The sequence below is a fragment of the Drosophila teissieri genome, chromosome 3R, assembly GCF_016746235.2.
Source record: "Drosophila teissieri strain GT53w chromosome 3R, Prin_Dtei_1.1, whole genome shotgun sequence".
Classification (NCBI taxonomy): domain Eukaryota; kingdom Metazoa; phylum Arthropoda; class Insecta; order Diptera; family Drosophilidae; genus Drosophila; species Drosophila teissieri.
The window spans coordinates 26,302,917-26,324,666 of NC_053032.1; the positions used below are offsets into that span (position 1 = coordinate 26,302,917).

A 21,750-nucleotide genomic window follows, 5' to 3' on the forward strand; every position below is an offset into this window, starting at 1 on the left:
AATGAAAAGGGTTATATTTATATTTAAACTAGAATCTTTAATTTTAGAAATATTTTTAACGCTATAAACTTAGCATTTAAATTTCAATTGAAGTAATTGCAAGTAGAAGTTTTCCTTAGTAGTAAGTAACAATATTTTACTCACCTTTGAAAACTGTTATTATATGATCGCTCAAATCTGCCCATATCTTCTGCATCCTGCCATCTACGTGTACAATCGAAAATAATTCCCCATGTCAGTATTAACATGAAATTCATGCTGTGATGCCCGACAACTTGCAGGGTAGGATTTTCAGAACAAGAACTCGAACCGGAGGAAGCACAATTTCGGTTTCATTTGGCGATTTCGGTACGTTGGCCCAAAGCACACAGCCAGCAGTGATGGAAAGAGACGGCTATCGCATGGCAGAAAGAGACGGGCACAATCAGCGACCGACCGGCTGCAAGCAGGCTTCACTTTCGTGCTAAATTATATCATCGTCGTCTCCAAATTGCACACACACACACAGAACGCGAGGGGGGGAGTGGGGGGTATCAGGGGGTTTTCGGGGGCTAAATGCGATATAGGGGAGCCGACTTGAAGCGGCAACAAGTTTGCCACAGGCCCATGCCGCCTCCTGCCCCCTACCCGCCACACAGAAAACAATTTCGATGATCGATTTCTTGGAGTTTTATTGACAAATAAAAGCGATCGTAAAGAACGGAGATAAATTATTTGTTATTGCAAAAATATTGGAAATATTGGCTGTTGACTCACACAATGATGTCATAACTTTGAGATATGCTTGAAAAATATTCAACTTAAAATTTGAAGCTTTAGAAAAATAATCTCTTTTCTTGTACATTTTCTAATGGAATTTGTAATAAAATAATCTCTTTTCTTGTACCTTTTCTAATGGAATTTTGTAATATATCTTTCACTACTTAAATTCAGGAAGTAAAATCAGAAAGTATGGAATATGACATACAAATTGGTTTCTTTTTTTCCATGTGTTCCTCAATCGTCGTTTTTGGGCGCACTCACATTTTGTCGCTGCCTTCTTCTGTGGGTCTTGTTCCATCCTTCCCCTTGCAATTCATTCCCCCCTGGGGCGATCCCCCCTCCCCCTCCCCATCCCCATCACCATTCCCATCCGCATCGGTACACGTCGCCTGGCATATTCGTCAATTTTTGTGCGCATGCAATTTACGCAGCGCAGCGAAGGAACTGCAAAAACCAAACTGAACCGCAGAATACGAAAAACCTTGAGTACGGTCAGTGACCAGAAAAAATGCATAAACATTTTTGTTCTCTTCCCTTTCTTCTTTGGGCAGCAAGAAGTCGGTGGCGGCGGGATCGGTGGCAACGGATCGCTGGTGCACGGATTCGGGGGGGCAGGAGCAGCAGCAGCAGCAGCAGCAGCGCGTCTTCGTAGTCGCTGCTGCAACCAGTCAATTGCAAATTTTCGGAAATTCTGCGAGGATTGCCGAGGGGGGTGGGCAGGGGGGGTGCTGAAGAAGCCAGTGAGGCACGTACGATCGGACGGATGGGCTACCCATTCCCAATCGCAATCCCAATCCATTCCACCGAATATGCATGCCCAGCAGTTGGCGATCCCCAGGGTATATACCTGTTGAGCTCAAGAGATTATTTGTATGAGAAGATATCACACTAACAGCTTCTATAACCTAAAATGCATAAGGTGCTAATAAAATTAGAAATACAGTAATAAATTTAAGATTATAAAATCAAAGGGTGTTTGTAAGCAATACAAAGTTCTTTTTAAAAACCTATATTTTTCTTTTATAAGAATTTAGAGATGATATAGCACTTAACTTGCTAAACTGAAGATGTGTTTTTATACTGCTTACTTTTTGACATATAACTTATAAGTGCTTTACAAGTACGAATATTCCAAAGAAGCCCTCTCTTATATTTTTCCTTTAGTTCCAGCTACTTTTCCGACTACTGAGTATCGGTTAGTCGGCACCATGGGAAGCTCTCCTTTTTGGCTGGTGTGGGCCCGTCTGGAGGGGCCGCCTCTTAATGGCCGGCGTATTTTTGGCAGACGCTGCGCACACACATTTGGGGGCTACATGGATGTGGTACTCTATAGTCGTGTGTGCAGTTGGGTGTTTGTGCATTCCTGGCAGCGCTGCCCCAGCCGGTTTGGCTCAGCACTTTGATGTGGAGCGAGGAGAGAGGAGCGAGGAGAGAGGTGCAAGGGGAAGAGAGACAGCAATAAGTCTGTCGATCCACTGCCATAATTTTTGTTTATTTTTTGTTTTGCTCGGCAAGTTTTTCGGGCTCCCCCTTTTGGCATTTTGTGTTTTTGCTGGCCGCGCGCTGTTCTGCACTGCTCTTTTCAATTATCAAGGACAAATGTGCGTTGAACTTGATCTCGCTTTTCATTGCCGCGACTCCTGCCTCGCTGCTCTTGATCCCATTTCGATCGCATTTCATGCAGATGCAGATACTTTTCGCCCCTGCCGTTCCTGCAGATACTTTGGCTTTTGTTTACAACAGGCCAATTTTAAATTTAGATCTCTGTCTGCTGCGGTTGCTGCCGCTGCTGCTGCTGCTCCTGGTTGGCCCCCACCAAAAAAAAATCGTCATAAAATTCGTTGCTTTAGCGCTATGCAAATGCTGATTAGGAACTCAGATAGCAGCTCAGCCAGCAATTAAGAACTCTAATTTATCTGCCACACCGAGCAAATTCTGTCTCAGGCCATAAGAAAGCCAACAAATGGGCGGGCGAATTTGAGTCCATCGTCATTTTAGCCATGATTTGAGCAGCTTGTCCGAAAATACTGCCCGCCATTTGGGGGGACTCATAAAAATGCATGGGCATGCAAGCTCCCATATCCCATTGCCCACATCCCATTTCCCATATCCCATATCCCAGGTGTGCTCCATTCACAGACAGAACGTCTGACAGAAACTGCAGTAGAACCCAGAACCAAGTTGGCCCAAACCAACGCGATGCAGTCCATTGCATCCGAAGCCAGTTGAGTTGGAGCTGCAAGGTGGATTAAGTTGTTATGTTGGGCATTAGCAAAGGTGTTGCTGATGCAGGCAGCTGTTTTGGTTGCCCTACGAAAGTGGGTCGGGTCGCTTAGTTATCATAAGAGGTTAGTCTAGATATACTAGAGCTATGACATAAAAGAGTGAGTGTAAGTATTTATTTCTTGCAAGACCTCACAATGCAATGAAAGATCAAAATGGCATATAGAATAGTTATTTTATGCTTTTCAAAGCTTGGAGATATTGGGTAGGGCATGTAAAGGGTTGACCTTCTTCGAATCGTTGGATTTTGGCCTGTCTGCAACTCCATGGTTGTTGGCACTTTGTTACTGAATGGGATTGTGGCATGCCACAGGTGAGTGCTAGATGGCAAATTGTTTTGATAGCCAGAAAATCAAGGAGAAAATTCAACAAGCAACAAAAAAATAAAAAGCTGAAAAAGCAACAGTTCCTAACCTGGCCAAATCCGAATTGTGGTGTCCGCAAGCAGCGACTGATGCAACTAATGGTGTGTCCTAAGTCATTAGGGATAGCATGAGCGGTATCTTCTCGTTCTTGGCCATGCGGCCAAGCGAACATTAATGGGCACAATAGAATGCCTGGCATTCATCAACCCTATAAGCCAACTCATCAGCAACAATTTTTGTAGCTTTTTTAAGTTAATTTACCCAACAGGAAAAACATTCGAGATTCCTGTCGCCATCTCAGTCGCAGTCGCAGTCACAGTCTCGGTCTCCATAGCCATTGCCATCGCCATCTTCATATCCATGTGCAACTCCATCTCCGTTTCCATCTTCATCAGCGTTTCTAGTGTGTCTAACTTAAAATCTTCCCCTGCATTCGATCATTTATGGCATTTTATTTGGCGCGTCAGCAAATGTTGCTAAGCAATTTATTTATGACATTTTTTTGTATTTGTTGCCGCCAGTTGTTGCTACTGTTGCTGTTTAAATGCTGCGCGCCACATTTGCCAACTCGGGATCGTGCGGCAATGTGTGGCACAACAAAAAAAAAGCACACACACACACACACACAGCAAAGTAAAGAAACTGGCCGCATGACGCGTCCAAAACGCGCGACAACTCAAATCTTGTAATAGCCGCAGCCACAACATGACAAGAGACTCAAGTTCCATATTCATTAGTTAAGATAAAAGCAAAAAAAAAAAAGAAGCGCGGAGGAACGAGGTATAACAACAGTAAGAGCCATGATCATCAGGCAACTAAATGTGGCTAATGACTGCCAAGGTGTCTTGGCCAAAGTACCCTCGATTCGCCGGCCCAACTGAACAGCCTGCATAGGAATCTGCCATTCCAACTGGGAACTGGCCTCTTTCCTTGCGCCAAATTGAATCTATTTTCTATTATATTTTATTAACTTTAAATTTAAACTAATCTGGCGGAAAGGAATGGCAACAGGAAGAACGCAGGGGGGGAAGGGGCACAGGAAAACATCGAAATCAGGTGGGGAAAGGAAAATAGTAGCGAAAATCAAGCTGCTGCAACATTGAGTTGGACAAGTGAAGGAAAAACCTGATTTTTCCTTTCGGCCCAGCAGAAACATCGCTGCCAGGGGGGCCGGATATGGCCAAATTGCTAGGGTTCCCGGCCGCCGGTAATTGGCATTGCCAATGCCATTCAACAAAAAACAAAAAAAAAAAGCAAAAAAAGCGAAAAAAAAAAAGTAGCAAGTCGACAGCAATAGCCACAAAAACAAATGCAAGGAAAACGACAATTTTTTCTGTAGTTTTTAGCAAAAATAAATATGAGTCCATCGTTCTGGACCTCAAGCTGGTCTAAGGTCTCTTGGCTCTTGCTCTTGCTGGCCCTGGTAGTATTTTATGGCTTAAATACACTTTCCAAAGGTCAATTCCGATTGGTGCCTATGAATACTTGGTTAAGATATGAAAATATAAATGCCAAAGATTTCCAACTGTTTTTAAAATAGTATAACTCGGTGGCAGCTGCAAAATGCTTGCCTAATCTTATAAATCTAATATATTTGTTTCTGTTAAGAAGGGTATTTCGCATTCAGTCTTTTAAGCTGGCATTCATTTTTTCAGAACTTTTTTAGGCAGCGACAAACGCCAGGGAAGACAGATGTGCGACATTGCAATTTGTTACAGTTGCAGTTGCATTAACGGCCCAAGTGGCAAGAGGGGAGGCTGCGTTTTAGCCAGGGTCTGCCATTTTCGAGCCAGGGTCTGCAACTCTGAGTCGGATTCGAAGACGTAGTTGGAGTTGGAGTCGGAGTTTGAGGCTTGGGAAGAGCTGGGAAGTGCTGGGAAGCGGCAATAGCAACCTAAATATTTTAATGCCCCGGCCACATTGATGGTTCGCTTTTTGCTGATGATGTTGCTGTTGCTTCTGCCGCTTCTGTGGCAATTAACATTTTTTGCGTGCACAAATATTTTTCGACTTGGGAGAAAGAAGGCAGTTGCAGCGGCAGATGCACATGAAATTCACAACAGAAGCTGCTGCTTCTACTGCTGCTGCTGCAGTTGCATGAAACTCAAACAAATTAAACCTAAGGTGAGTACAACAAAAACGAGGCATAGAAAAATGAAAAATACATGCCAGCCAACTGAAAAAACAGCAACAATTGACTCTGGGCCCGGCTGAAAACGTAACGAAATATGTTAAAATGCAACCAAGTGAGTAAATTGTGCGCAACAACTGGGAGAAAGGGGGTGGTGCTTTGGGGCGGTTGGCGGTATGTAGCCCATAAGCTCACCCACTCAGACACACACACACCCACACCCACAAACACACACACTCTCACGCACACACACACACTCAGGCACACTCAGGCACTTCATAAACTAAGCAAATTATTATTTAAAAGCCCACCAAAGGGGGAGGGTCTGAGCCTTGGCTTCGGCTTTGGGCTGCACTTGTACAAAAATTATGCACAAATTGTTTTAATTACGCGCTGCCGCAATTTGCGGCACATTCTGGACGGACTGAAGGGAGCGGTGCGGTGCGGTAGGTGTTGCGGTACGAGGCATCAGCTAACTTTGGGAAAATTGTTGCCAAATTGCATTCGGTTTGACGATTTTTTGTTCGCCCTTTTTTCGTTGCCCGGATTAGCTTCTCTTGGCCCCAAGTGGGCTAAATGGGGCTACTAAAAGACGGGTTTACGGCATATAGGCTCATGAATATTTTGAGCATTTTTCAATTGGAAAATATAAAACAATATAGTTAATTACTTCAAAAAACTATGAAAAAAGCTATGAAAGCAATCCGCTGTGTTTATACTTAAATGGTAATTGGCCTAAGATTGATTCTTTGAACACTCTGAAGTGCTAAGAAAATCCCCAAAATATTTGGAAGTAGTTTTTGGTATTTAAAATAGAATATTCTATAACTTCCATTTATAGAGTATCCGTGGCGCAACTGCAGCTTCCCAGAATTTTCCCCGAAGCCCTGGTTTGTTAGCCTACTGTTGTTGTTTCTTCTGTTCTATTCATATTATTTTTAATTATATGTAGCTACATAGAAAAATGCTCAAGTTCGGCATAGAACACGACGTGGGTAATGGAGGGGAGTTGGGGGGATCGAGATGTAGATGTAGATGGAAGCCAACGGCGAAATGGGAGCCACCCATTTGATGGTACCGCTGCTCTGCCCACCTGCGCTGTCCTACAAGTGCCTTAAAAATATTTCACTTTACATTTTTTGCGTGCGAATTGCTGAGGGTGGAGGGGGTGGTGGTGCAAGGTGGGTGGGGTGATGGCGGGGGTGGTGCTGGGGGGGTGGGGGCTATGTAGCGAACGGTAGCGCCAAGATACACAGACAATGTTGCTTGCCGCTAAGGCCTGATAATTACCAGGTTGTTGTTGCAACGTACCCCTGCCCCTGCCACTAAATTTATGCTGCCTTCGCATGCACACTCAGGTGCAGGGGCGTGTATGTATGTGTATGTGTGTGTATGTGTGAGTGAGTGTTTGGTGGGTATAGAAGTCAAGTCAATCTTTAGACTGTTTTTACATAATTATAACAACGAGCTTGCCTCCGCCGATGATGCTTCTTCAGCTGGCATTTTATTGTTTTCGCTTCTCGTAACCCTTTTTTGTAATTTTTATTCATTTTTCTTTTTTAGCTTCTGCCGCTACTGTTGCGGCAATTTAAATGCCTAAACAATAATTTGTGCATAATTCTGGACGGGGCTTATTGTTTTTGGTTATTGCACGTAACCCATCCCAGTCATGCCACGTCGCGATCTCTGCCAGCTGGCAATTACGTTATGCAAATCTTTTTGGGCCAATTAGAGCACTTCCCCTCCTGGTTCGGTTGGTCTTCGTCCAAGGATCTTCAGCTGCATGTGCATGGGCGATTGCCTTAACGAAGACAAAAGCCACAATATCCGTTTTCCATTAGACGAACGCCGCCATACATTTTGTCCATATTTTACGCACTTTACGCAGCGATTTTGGCCCTAAACCAAAAGATGCATGGAATGGCAAATGCTATTCGTACAAATGGGCGCTGGTTTCCGGTTTCCGGTGCCGCGATATGGACGAAAATTTACGGCCTGCCGCCGTCGTAAGGGCCTTGTGAAGTACATACGCGTACGAGTATTTGCGGAACCTTCAATTTCCTGGATGCACGCACAAAAATGCAGCAAAAGTACAGTTGCGCCCGGCAAATACGAAGTACCAGGGTTTTTTGCCACCCACTCAAGGATTTTCCACTTTTCCGCCATCATCGATGGGTGAGTGAAAAATATCGATAAACTGCACTCGCCCTGCCACACAAAACCCAAACTGCGTGCATTTTATTTATTTATGTATATTATAAATTTTACATACACATCATTACGTTGAGGCGGAGTGACTGCGTTAACTCTTTTTATGCGGTGGGGTGGTTGTTTTGCGGGGTGCCAATTTACGCACAATGAAGAAAGTTTTGTGGGCGTTCCACCGTGGGCTCCATGGCGAGTTAGGGGAATTAGGGGAGTTGGGGGATTGCCGTGGGGTTTACCTGGTAATTTTTAGCTTCCGTTTTGCTGTTGCTTATTTGGGCATGACTGAACGGCCGCGGACACCCACCCACACCCACTTCCACCCACTCCAAATAAGTCAGTCCATTTGTCAGGTGAACTGGTGGACTGGCGGACGGGCGGACAGGCGAACTCCCCTCAGGTGTGCATGCGTGAAAATTTTTCCACCACATCGATTACTTTACGCAAATTAGTGCGTAGATATTTTGCAAAAATGTTCTATAAATAATTCATGTACAGTTCAGTTTGATGTGCGCGTAATCGGCGTAATACGAGTTGACTTGGACCCCTGCCAGGACCCAAAGGACCTAAATGGTCCTTCGGCTGCAGATGGTAAATGGGTGGGTGGCGAATACACACACACGCACACACACATGGTCGCTTCATTTAATCTAAACGCTTAATTTAGCAAATTTATGCAATTTTCATGTCACTATCCGAGGGTCAAACACGCATTCTATCCACGAGTCTATGCAGTTTTTGAGGAATAGCGGACTTAAGAGGTTTTAGACTTGATTTCTTTCGAGTAAAATATTGTATTTTCTTTAGTTAGTATTATTTGTATTATATTTATTTCATAACTTGATGGCTGGAGAGATAACAATTGTACAAAACTTTTCATGCAGCAAGTGTTAAGATTATTCAAATTTAATTTTTCAATAAAAATCCCTAATCATATCCCTGTGGAGTGGGAAGGCCATAGAAGCTAACATTCTTGATATCGTACAACTGTTTCAAATACTTTAGAACTTCATCAGTTCGCCACTCCGAGTCATTCGAACGACAGGTGGGACAATTCAGCGGGCTGGGGAACTGAATCTTCGGGAACTTGGGATCCTCCGTGGAGTCACCGGCAATGCGTTGATTGACTTCGTTGTGGGCTGCCCACAGCCAGAGGATCTCCTCGTCGTGGCTTTTCACCGAGGTCAGATTGCGCCGAATGGCCATCTGCTGAAAGTGCTGCGAGCAATCCGTGCAGCCGAAGAAGTACTTGGCGAAGCCATGAAAGGTTCTCAGTATGGAGCCCACCTGGAAGTAATTCGGTGGCTTCGCTGCCTCCACGGTCAAGTGGTGGAACAGTGTCCACATGGAGCAGGTGAAGCTGCGCAGCAGCGGACGTGATCCAATGCAGCCAATGTAACGCCTAGCTTTGAATACCCTTCGTCCCTTCTCCAGCGAATCAACCAAATCGCCAAAGTCTGCTCCCTTTATGCTCTGCTTAGTGCTCAACGAGTTGTCCAGATCCGTCAGCAAAAGCTTGCCGTCCTTGTTCAAGGGGTTATGGTATCTGAAAATCTTAATAATATTCTTAAGGGCATTCAGGCTATTACCCTCCAGGAGCACCCATTTACGCAGCTCAATGTGCAGCAGTTTGTCGATGGCCTGCTCCAAGTCGGCACGATAGACCTTTAGTGGTGGCGCCAGGACCTTGGCAAGGATCGCTTGATGTTGGTGGTCCAGGAACTCGGTGAAGTTGGGTGCTGCAGCGATGGGCAGTGGTGGATCTGGCTGGAAATTGAGGTTCCTCAGGAAATCACCAACAGCGCTTGCATACGCTTCACTGGAGTCCGACGCAGGTGCCAGGTATTGGGCGGTTCCATTGCCATCTATGATAGCCAGTTTTTGATCGGAGGGATGCAGTCCGAATGAGGCAAATATCTGCGGACTTTCGATGATCCTCACCGAAAGCACTCTGAATGGCAGCAGTTCCAGCAGCGTGTCCCTGCCGATCTTAGAATTGGTTGGCTGGAGCACAAGAGCCAGAAACTGCACCGCACTTTCATCGGCTTGAGGATCGAGGAAGATTCCCATGCCAGTTGGTTTTAGGGGACGGAAGTTTGGCTGACCGGGTCCATAGTCATTTTGGGATACCAGTTCGGCCAGTGTGGAGCGAATCAACTTGGGATCTTGGCCTGGGATTACCGCACCAAGAACATCATCGTTCTTTCTCAGGTCGGGACCGAAGAATCGCAGTGACGGCGTCTGCCGTATGTTGAACTCCCTGCAGAGTTGGGCATTTCGCTCCTGGGCACAGTCCACGGCATAGATGCGGAGCACTCTCCGCCACTTGTAGAGGTCGCGGGCAAGGGTCTTGAAGACCGGTGCGAAGCGATGACAGTCGCCGCAGAAGCTGTTGAGGAACTGCACCAGCTTGCTGCTCTTCAAGTTGAGAGCCGGCCTGAGCGACTCGATGTCCAGCATAATCACATTGTCTGTATCGCTATAGAGACTCGCCTCGTTCGCCGACTTGCGGTCATTATGCCGGGCCAGCACATCGGCGGGGGGGGAGACGAGGAGCAGGCCATATAGAAGCGTTGTGAGTAGCCGAATCATTTCAACACTGTGCTCACAAGTCAAATGAGCCACTGGAACTGATTCAATAGCAAGGGCTCTTTGGTAATTATAGCCACATTTGGATTCGCCCTGCTCCGGTTGTTAAGTCTCCCCCACCATCCAACCATCCACCGTGCCCCAAATCTCGCTCTCAAAACAGGTTTTCTTAATTTTGTGACTCGCTATTCCATCCATCCAGGCACACCCAAAAGAATTCACGAATTTCATATATATATTATAGCTGTGTGTACATTTCTGAAAAGATACCAAGTTATTATGGGTACAGGAAAAGCAAATAAATAAAATGTACTAAAACGTATTTCTTATTTTTTACATTTCCTTGCCTTCTTGTGATGATCTGCACTATCTGGCAAATCATAGAAGCTTAAATACTCCAAAACATACACGCGTTGATTTCATGAAATTGTAAAATATAAATAAATGAAACATTTACAAGATCATTTTGATATATATATTATTTTCTTATAAATCATAAACATTTTTAACGCAGCGATTGGATTTGCTTCGTTTTGGATTTTAAAATTCTTTGAATTCCTCTTAAACTAATTTTATAGTGCAAGCAAATTTCCGAAATTATATTAAGCCGCCATCTCAAAAGCAACTCACTTAATTCTTGTGAATTCCCTTATCCGTTTAATATCCTGAAAAGTCCTCTGGATAATTGGATCTAAGTGACTCTAAACGACCCCAATGGGTTTTCAATTATCAAAACACATTCAAATGCGGAAATACCAGCAGGATGTTGGCCAAAAACAACCACAAGGACATGAGCCGAGTAACGAGCTCGGGAATTTCGCACATCGTTTCGCACACACACACACATGCAACAAGTTGGCCAGAGCAACAAGTTGGGTAATAGTTTACATGAAAAGTGGCCCAAAAATATCAGATGCACAATGTGCCAAACTTTGCGGCTTGTCTGTCTCATTTACATGGCGAATCCAGCTAACCGCAGTTGACGTCACGGATTATGGCCATGATGAGATGATGAAACAAGACAAGCGCCACTCGAAACTTTGCTTGCCAAACTTGTTCGGGTGTGAAAACAAGCCTCAAATGCAGCTTAAAACTTTTTGGCAACAGTTTATGGCGATGGGCAAAAGGGGTTCATTTGTATTCCCCCGCAGCATCCTTACCACTGCCACAAGCTGGCCAACTTTCAACTGGCTAATTTCATTTTGCAAGCAGTCCTGCAGGCTGTTGTTTCTGGCATATTTCATGGCAGATTAAGTGTGAAAAGGCGTTGCAGTGGAAATTGTTGAGCTATTTACGGGGTAGATAGGATTGTTGAGGAGCTAATGAAGCCAGTAATCAGAATTGTAGTCAGTCTTAGAGTATGATTAACTATTCCTAAGTGGATTACGTGGTACGAAAGACGGGGCGTATACGTAATGTTATGGCAATGAATATATGTAATAAATCTGTTGTTGATTGTTCATAAATACTTACTAGAATTCCCTCCACACCATTTATGCCTGGTATGCATTTTGTTTAATTAGACTCTGTACCATTTCCTATTACCACAACAATTGTCGCACAAACTTTCAATCAGCAAAAAACCATAGAAACAAGTGGAAAAAACCGAATCACAATGAATAGCTGGGCAAACATGGGGCTTAGTTCTCAGCCAAACCGAACCCCCAATCCCCAAACCCCAAGCACCCAAAGCACCCAAACCAGATGAAGTCGAACCCATAACCACCCGGCATCTGATAATCAACAATGCGCTGACTGACATGAACAATGTAGCAAATCGGTTTGCAAATCAGGCAGCAGCAAACGGAGCCAACTCAGTCACTCAGACATGATGGCAGTCGTCAGTAAAAATTGCGTAAAATACAAATATTGTGCCAGACTCATTCCAACCATTTTTTCCTCCTTTTTTCCCATTTTTTTTTTTTTGTTTTCGATGCTGTTTTGTTCTTGGGCCAGGATGCACTGCGTGAGCTTGATATCGGGATATGGGTTAGGGAAGTTGGCGGGTTGGTACGGGGGGTACGAAGTCCATCAAAACGATTTGAATGCGTCGCTGACGTTGATGAGTTTGAGTGAAATGCGGCAGCGTATGGCAGGATATAGGAGGAGGAGGAGGAGGGGCGGGGCGGGGCAGGAAGAGGGACAAACAACGAGGCAAGTTCGTCAATCAAAAGCTAAACCGAAATCTCTTCATGCGTGGAACAGAGTAGGCAAAGCAGGGCATAACGGCCAAAGGATGCGGCAGGATGCAGGACTACACTGCTGGAAAGCTGGAAAGATTATGTTGCAGGAACTCATGTATTATAATTATAATCCATTTTACAAGAGGATTGTTAATAGCACAAGGTTACCAAAAAATTATAAACAAACAAAATACTGCCAGAAAAGCTTACTAACTTCAATGCTTCATTTGTTGCTTGGTTAATGTTAAAAGAACTCACAAGAAATGTTGCCTAGATTTTGTCATTCTAATTGATTATTTTTTTGAAAATGTATCTATATCTATAACACATCACCTATTTTCCCTGTGCAAAATGGCTTGATGACGCTGAGGATGCGTTAGCTGTTTGTTTTGTTTTAATTTTCTCGATTCTTTTTTTCGCCTGACTTTTTCCCTTTTTCCGCAGCCACTCCCCCACGTTTTTCAGCTGGATTCTGGTCGTTTTTTTTTTTCGTTATTTGAAAAACTCTTCAGCTGGTGAATTGTAGCCATGTTTTTATTGTCGTTGAGTTTGGTTTAGTTTGTGCCGCTCTAAGCGGTGGCAGCTACCAGTTGCCATTACCAGTAGCCATAGCCATAGCCATAGTCATAGCCAGTATCTGTTTACATTCGCCCACTTGGCCGTTTGGAGCGGGAAACGCATTTGACATTTCATCGGATGACTGTCTGAAATCGCCGCTGATGATTTGATGCGTTTTCTATGTGTGTGTCGAGTGCTGGCCCAAGGGGGGGAGCTTGGTTGGTTGGGGCGGGGGGGTTTTAAGGGGCTACAACAATGCCCTGAAATTTGCATTGTTAGCAAAACACTACACAGTGCAAAATGAACGGGCCAAAGTGCCCGGCAAACGCACCCACACGCACACACTTGACAAGTCGCCAAACCAAACTGAACCGAACTGAACTGAACAGAAACCGAAACCAATCCTAACCAGAATCCTAACCCCCGCACACGACCATGCCCCCCAGCTTTTACTTCCGCTTTTAATTAAAAATAAAAAATATGTACACTCAGGCATAGAATATAAAAAAAACGCACAGGATTCGCAACCAAACCAAACAATAACCTGCTGCTGCTGCTGCTGCAGCAGGCCAACAAAAATGGATGAGGGAAAAAATTCACAATTATTTGCGTACAAAAAGGCTGCAAAAATGCAAAAAAAAATGTAGCCGAGAGAGAGAAATTGAAAAACCGCATCGCATTGGGGTGGTGGTCCTGCAGGCAGCTATTTGCAAATGCGTATCTCACAGATACGCACTTTGGTGGGCAAGGACATGTGAAGGGTCCTGGGCAGGACATCAGCAGCAGCAGCAGCAGAAGCTCTTAATTTGTCTGCAAATGCAGCAAACTAATGAAAATTACGCAATTTGAAAAAATGGAAAAAGTTTTTGAACAGGTCGAAGGGGACTAAAAGGGTGGGGCTAAAACGCCGGGGATGAGTTTGAGTTTGTGCAGGTGCAGCAGGTGAATAAATAGGCAAGGAACATCTAAAAAGTTCGGCTTGCAGGACTGACATTACCTCTGCACTACGAAGAAAATTCATTTTAATTGTAATATAAATTTTAAAAAATATCTGATACCTTTGAAGAAACCAAAACCACATAATTCCCCCTTTTGCATGTTATTTCCATAAACAAATGTCTTTTAAACCATTTATACTGTCAGGCATTTCATATAAAATTTTTAAAAATTTATTACTAATAGTCAGGACTTTTATTGCAGTTTTTAATTCTATAAGGCTAAAGTGCCGTGCGAACCTAAGCATTATTTTCCCATCCCAGTCAGCTGAGTAAAACAAACTAGGACTCCCCATTTGCATTAGCAAACAGGACGATGCAAACAGGACATCCTTCCTGGGCGCCGGCTGACTCAAATCGAATTAAAACAAACAGTTTTAGTTGATTTTTTTCGCATCAATTTCATGGAGGCAGCAGGACAGCAACCGCAATAGACAGCCCGAAGCCACAGGAGCGGAGACTAATCTAAATAAGCTTAATAATTACCTGAATAAAAAGGCGAAACAAAACGATGGGGAAAAACGGATAGACTGAATCGGTTTGAATCGCAGCCACATACTATAGTTCCCAGCAAACATTGCTGGCAGCCCATTTAAAATGCGTTTGTGTAATTGATGATGTACAAAAGTCGCATTGGCGGCCCGGCGATGATGCCTCATTAAAATGCACTTAATTAAAATGCAATGGCAAAATCAACAGCAACAGCAATAGCAACAGCAACTGCAACTGCAACGGCGACTGGTGGAGAAGAAGACGAAATCCAGTTTGCTTTTCGATAGAAAAAGTAGCAGACGAAAAACCCCAAGACAGGCCAAAGAATCAAGCTGGCAGACGGCAAAACACCAAGAATGAAGAGTGTCGCATCTGATGAATATGGAACTTGCAACTTGACTTTGACTTTGACTGTTGTGTCGCGTTGCGTTGCATTGCGTTTTGTTGTGTTGTGCCTTTGCAACTATTTCGTTGCGTTGCAGAAATTGCTGCACGAATCCATCGGAGCCACATCCACAGCCACATCCCCATCCCCATCCACATTCAGCTAACCGAACCAACCCAAGCTGGTCAGCAAAAAATGTCATAAATAAATTGCTTAGCAACATTCACTGACGCGCCAAATAAAATCCCATAAATGATCGAATGCGATTTTTAGTCTATGCAGCAACGGCGGTGGCGACAAAATGAAAAACCGAAGGAACAACAGCAACTTTAGAACAAACTAGCCAAACAAACCACGCAAAAGATACGAGCTATGAGGATATGGGATACTCTTTCCAATTCGATAAATGATTTAAAACCAAGGAAAGACTTTTTGAGAGTGTTTCCTTCTTTCTAAATGTAAAGCAATTCTAAATAAAGTTATGAAATATTAAATAAAACTATCTCATATTTTTAGGAAAAACATCACATTGAGTATGTATCTTTTGTGTGGCTCTTGCTGAGATTGTTCCAAAAATACTATTAAGTATCTTACACTACAGCTATGATAGCCAACTTCTGGTGAGAGCAATCCAGAAAGGCGTTGTGTAGACAACGTTGTGATGTGACTTTTTCCAGCCGCCGAGCGAGCAGCCAACTTCTTGTTGCGACTTTTTTAAGAATTTCAAATGTTTTTCCTGGTAAATTAACTAAAAATGCGCTGAAAACGCTCGCAAACACAGCAGCAAGCTCGACTTTGGCTTGCAGGCAAACCGTTTTTGTGTCGCTATCTGCAGATGGCACAAAAAAAAGTAAAGATACAAAACAAAAAGGAAAACAGATAGACCAGAATCTGCAGAGCAGCCGAACGCAGCAATTTCCTATTTTACCAAAGTGGTCGTCGCATCGAGTTCGCGTCATTAATGTGGCTTTTAAATGCGTTTTTCATCGTCCGTTGCGGGGGGGAGAGGGGAGAGGGGAAAAGCGCTGGAAATTGGAGACGGCGACAATTGGGCGAGGAGGAGGTGGAAAAACCAAGCCAAGTCAAGTGTGCGCCTTAATTATGTGCGGCTCTTGAGAGTATTGGCTGATTTTGTAATTAGGTTTTCATTAGAACTTGACCATACTTGTGGGCCAGTCCAGTCCATCTTGTTTTGTGTGTGTGTGTTTACCAGATACGAGAATGCATTCCATTCCGCTGCCGAGGTTCATAACTCCCAGGCTAATTTGTTGCAGGTCACCTGACCCACACACACGTCGACTCCCATGGCTCCACCTCTTCTGGCTGATTGAGTTATACCCGTACTCCAGTCGGTACTCTTTCCAATTCCCATTCCCGTTCCCGTACATATGTAAACAACCAGTAGCCAAGTGTTTGGCCAACACGGGCAATAAGACAAGGCTAACGACTGCCGGCACCACAGCATCACAGCTCCACAGCACCACCCATCCTAGAGCCCCACGAGCCCCACACGAGCCACAGTCTCAGTCGCAGTCGCAGACGCTGACTCCCAGCCACAATCAAAGTGAAAGATACGGCTAAAGAGCCATCGTCTGCATTTGTCTTGGCCACGGCAATGTGGGGATGAGGCTGCAGATGAGGCAGCAGATGAGGATGAGGATCAGCCGGTGTACAGCTACAACGCTTTAGCCAGGCCGCGATGAGCATCCATTGAGCCAAAGATCTGTTAGGCCGTGCACTGCAAAAATATTTTGAAAATCTAACTTAAACATGAACAATATTTATTGAGTTTCAGTAAGGAATAAAGGTATCATATGCATATGCTACTGTAAATATTTACATGTAAATTTATAGAGCTTATATAGTTTTTGTATTAATAGTTATTAAGTGGAATCCGTACTTCATAATATTGTATCTTAACATCACAGGGGATAGATATTCTTAAGGATTACCAAACACTATACACAAATTAGTGAAGTAGGAGTGCATATATAGTATTATTTGTTTTTACACTTTTAAAATGCTTTAGGAATATGGATGTGAAGGACTTTTTGCAAGTGTAATTCCCATGTGGGCCACTTTCTTTAGCCGTGGATTATGCAGACACAATCCGCGAGGAGGCCGAAGTATTGGGGACGAGGAAAGGGTAGGGAGTTTGGAGTAAGGAGGATGAAGCACGGAGTATGGAGTAAGGAGTATGGAGTAAGGAGCATGGAGTATGGAGTATGGATCAGGGAGCATGGAGCATGGGCTGCTGGATGATGGCGCTGCCTGCGGAGTCGTGGATAGAAGGCGGCTCAGCTCACGTCTAGCAACTGCATTTTGATTTATCCACGCGCTGCTGCTGCTCCTTTCGCTGCTCTTGCTGCTTTGGCTGCCATTGTTGCTGTTGTTGCTGGCGGCGCTTCGCCAACTGCTCGTGATTAGCGTGGCGTTTCAGAAGGTGTGTCCCAAACGGAGGCACCATTATGGCCACTGAGCTACTGAGCCACCGCCATTGAGCCATTGAGCCACCGAGCACGAGCACCTGAAGTAGCCAAATGCTGGCTCAGGATCCGCCGGCAGCCAGCATGAATGAATGAGATGAGATGAGGAGTCGCCGTTGCCGTTGCCACTTGGCGATCGCATCAATGAAATCGAATGGAGGGGATCGGAATGTGTGCCAGCCAAGATTGCAGGCACTTTCGATGGCCAATCTGGCGGGCAGGCAATTAGCCAGGACCACACAGAAGTGCAAATTTGCATATTCTTGCGAAGCCTGAGATGTACGAAAGTACGAAACTTTCGTCATCAAAAAGTGATGAAAGCAAATTAGTGGCTTATGCTTTTAATAGCTTACAGAATCTAAAGCGTTTGTTATATTCGCTTCATTTCCTTCTTTGCTGACTTTTTGTACAAACAATCTATAAAAATGCAAAAATTATGAAAATTTGCTAGTTGTTGCTGTCTCTTTCGAACTCTTTGCATCTCTGTTGCGCACTCTTTGCCGCAACTATTGGCATTTCGTGGTAACTGGTTTTTTGTGTGCTGTATTTAAGCTATTTTTGGCGCATTTCGCTTTGATTCCTGTTCGGTTCTGTTCTGTTCTGTCCTCCGCTGTGGGACACGTCAATGAACCTTTGGGCCGAATGCATTCGAGAATAACTACCGCATTTCAGGGAGTTTCGTTCGTTTCGATCGTTTCGTCCGGCGGCGACACATGTCTATGAATTCTAATTATTCGCCACTGAGACACAGCGGCAAAAATATGCAAATACTCTTTTTGTCTAATACCTTAAGCGGCCGATCATAAAAGCCAATCAAATTCCCTGACATTTCCTGAGTGTCAATCACTGGCGGTATTCACTCGATACAGCCGAGAATACCCCGTCGTCCGTAAGGAATACTTCCTTCCCCTCAAGTTCGAAAAACCACAAATCTCGAATGTACCAAGTGTAATCACTCTGCCTGCTGCTGCTGCTGCTGATGATGATGGTGATGATAATGATGATGATGTTGCTGCAGTTGCTGTTGTAGATGGGGACAGGGATGATGAAGAGCAGCTTTTTGCGCGACTTTGGGCCCAACAACTCGTTGCGATCGATTCACTGACCATGGTCAAGAGAGAAGGAGCTGCCAGTTGGCCAGTGGCCAGTGGGCAATCAAAAAATGTGTGGCAAAATCAGCGCTGAAATACTTTTTTAATGAACCTCTTCCTTTGCAGCAGCCACTCAACAATTTGGCGACACGAAATCAAAGTCATTGCATCAGCAAACTGCAATCGCATGGGCTGCGATATTTCTAGCTGGGTTGGGCCACGAAATGGGTTGGAACTGCGATCCTCGATCCTCCAGAAAGGCCAGCAATGAAATGCGCTTTATAATTGCACACGCACTTTTTGTACTTTCGCAAATATTAGAAGCAACTGCAGCGCCACAAGCGCAATTGACAATGCACTCGAAGAAATATTTTCAAATAGTTTAATATAATAAATATACGCCGAAAGCCATAAAGCGTAAACTAATGTTTTAATCAAAAAGTAAGCTTTTATTAGTAAGATTTAAGTACCTACAACATTTACTTATTAACTAAACTCCTCTTAGCTGCATTGTTTTTATCTTTTAATGGATGTTCAATTGTTTTATATCACTTTCTGGCAATACCTATCATATCATATCTATCTATAGTTAACTTCTTTATAAAAGCTACTAGTAAACACGTTGATTTGCCAACAGTGCAGCGAGTACCTAGAACTGAATGAACATTAAAGCTCAAATCGCGCATCATGTTGCCATGTCAGCGGACGGAGGCAGGCGGCCAAGTTAATGACATTGCTGCAACTGGCCAGCGGAATAACAAAAAAAAAACAGAGCCTGGCGACAACTTTGGCCAAAGACCAAGTCTGAAAGCCAGAAAGGCAGAAAGCCAGAAAGGCAGCATTAACAACGGCAACAAGAACAACAGGCAGCGGCGTTGATGAGCAAAAAGTGGACATTTTGATTTTAGAAAAATATATAGAGAACCACTTTTTTGTGTGCTGCGCTTTTGGTTTTATTTCATTTGCTGTCGCACATCGACGCACACACACTCACCTTTCGGCCAATTGCCTCCACCTAAGTTGGCCAATAGGAGCGGCAAGTGCAACAGCAGCTGTTGCCCGTTGGCCAATACATGTATGAATTGGAAAAACATTGGCTAAATAAATCCAATTCGACGGGCCAAAAGAACTCTAACAGCCTGCCAGTTTTTTATACGGTAGCCAAAAATTTACGACTGCCAAAGTGCAACGAACAAAAAAATGCATAAAATTTATTGTTTTCACTGTGAGTTGTTAGGATAATCCTTATATTATATAATAGATCAAAAGGGAAATTCTCAAACAATATTCTGCATTTAGATTAACATATACTTCTGAGAAAGAAACAGCTTGGTTAACTTAAATGTCCTGCTGAGTTCTTCTAGCCCATTTGGCATTTAACCTAATTACAAATTGAAGCCCAGATGCATACACAAAATTTGTGGCGTTTTAAACGCTTTGCGTGACAACGGACAACTGGCCATTAACAAATCGGGCGATGTCCATATATCTGTCCGGTGGCACATCGTACTCCTACTCGTATGAATATTCGAAAAAGCCAAATGCAATTGGCCGTAATCAGCATGGAAGCGATGAGCGAAGGACTGAGACAAGCGCCTAATTAAAAATGCAATTGAATGTTTCCTTTTGGCGCTGCTGCCGTTGACGGTTTGGTTGTTGTTTTTTCTTTTTTTTTGGTTTGAAAACGGATGAAAAGAAGTTGAGCCACGTTTTGTATTCGAAATGCAGCCTTAATTAAATATAATTTACAATTCGCCGGCGGTTATAACTTTCCAACAAAGGCCGTGACAGCAAAAGGCAGTTTTGTACGGCGAGGAGGGAGTGGGGGGGGGGAGTGGGCGGCGGGCGGTGCAGGATGTGAACAAGGAGGGGGCGTGGCGCCTACGGGCCATGAAAATGTTTCGACCAAAACAACAAAAGAGCATGTTTCGAGGCAATAATGGACGATGTACTAATGTCATTCTATGGTCTCGGCCAACGACGGCAACATCAGCGGCATTTTTTCGTTCGAAATTATCATAAATTTGTCGTTGGCCGTTTCGATGTTGTGGCTGCATAGAAAAGGTTAACATTGTTTTTCGCCTTTTTTGTTGTTTTTTTTTTTTGCATTTAGCTGCGGTTTAGCTTAGCCTGGCTAAGCTCCCAAAAGACGGGCCAACACGAAAAGCGTTGAAATTTACGGCACTTGCAGGCCGAAACAAATAATTCCAGAATTCGTCACACGCTAAAATTTCAAACAACAAGCCGCCCTTTGTTAAAAAAAATAACCAAAAAAAGGAAAAACGGAACAGCACATGAATAAATGGATTTTGGTACTCTGTGTAATGAGATTCGCTGAAGGGAACTAGCCTAACATGTTGATGTTTATTCGGTGTTTTGGATATACTCTTTTTCGTTAGCGTTTTAAAAATTTCCTTATATAAACACATATTAAATGCGCATTTTGTGCTGCAGGTACGATTAATTTGCAACCTTTGATAGCCATTTTAGTTAAGTGACTTAACTTGACAAAGTTATCTCCCACTGAAAATCTTGATATCAGCCCCAGGGATCTGAAAGCCATTCAATGCTGCTGCCGTCCCTCATTTTTTTGCTTAATTATAAATGCAAAGTTCTCTGTCTTTTTTCGAGATCTTTTTTGCCGTTTGCATTTTTCGGTTTGTTTTGGGCCAGAAACATTTTTCGCTTGGCCCTGAGTGACAGAGCTTTGTGCCGCGTTGGGGAAATGAATTTTACTTTTCGGCCGGCAGGAAGTGCCCCAAGGCGAATAGCTCATAGAAAAAAAAAAATTTGAAAAAATAGGTAAAGTAAGGAAGAAGGACTTCTTGGGAGTGGCAGGGGGGGTAGGGAAATGGGAATCTTTTAAATGCAATTTAAGGCTGTGCAGCAGTGCGGCAGAATGAGTCGCTAGAGTTATACTCGTAGGCATTGTGCGGCAATGGGAATGGAAAATATGATTATAATTATAAATATTGCATAAGCAGCATAAACTCACAAACTCGGCGATGGCAGAGGAGGAGGAGGAAGAAGAAGAAGCAGCCAAACAGGAGCAGCGGGAGGACCTTCCTCACGCAGGACGTGTGACGCATGCGAGCACAAAAACAAAAACGCACAACGAAAAGTGCGTAAGTTGTGCCGCAGAATTGCATATAATTGCCGAAGTATATATACAAAACTCATACCCCCCCAGCACACATTCGTACATATGTATATGCGTATGCATAT

General features: G+C 43.8%; 1 protein-coding gene and 1 long non-coding RNA gene across 2 annotated transcripts; one reads left to right on the top strand and one right to left on the bottom strand.

Annotated features, from left to right (window-relative positions):
• The first annotated feature begins 5,213 nt into the window (after positions 1-5,213).
• On the top strand, positions 5,214-15,296 carry LOC122620030. The gene is made up of 3 exons (XR_006326110.1): positions 5,214-5,534; positions 7,105-7,716; positions 14,277-15,296. It is a non-coding gene; the product is annotated as an uncharacterized LOC122620030 (long non-coding RNA).
• Positions 8,558-10,370, bottom strand: LOC122620029 (sulfhydryl oxidase 1-like). The gene has a single exon (XM_043797298.1). It carries the CDS (start codon positions 10,336-10,338, stop codon positions 8,674-8,676), a length of 1,665 nt encoding a protein of 554 aa, XP_043653233.1. The 5' UTR covers positions 10,339-10,370; the 3' UTR covers positions 8,558-8,673.
• Positions 15,297-21,750: the final 6,454 nt, after the last annotated feature.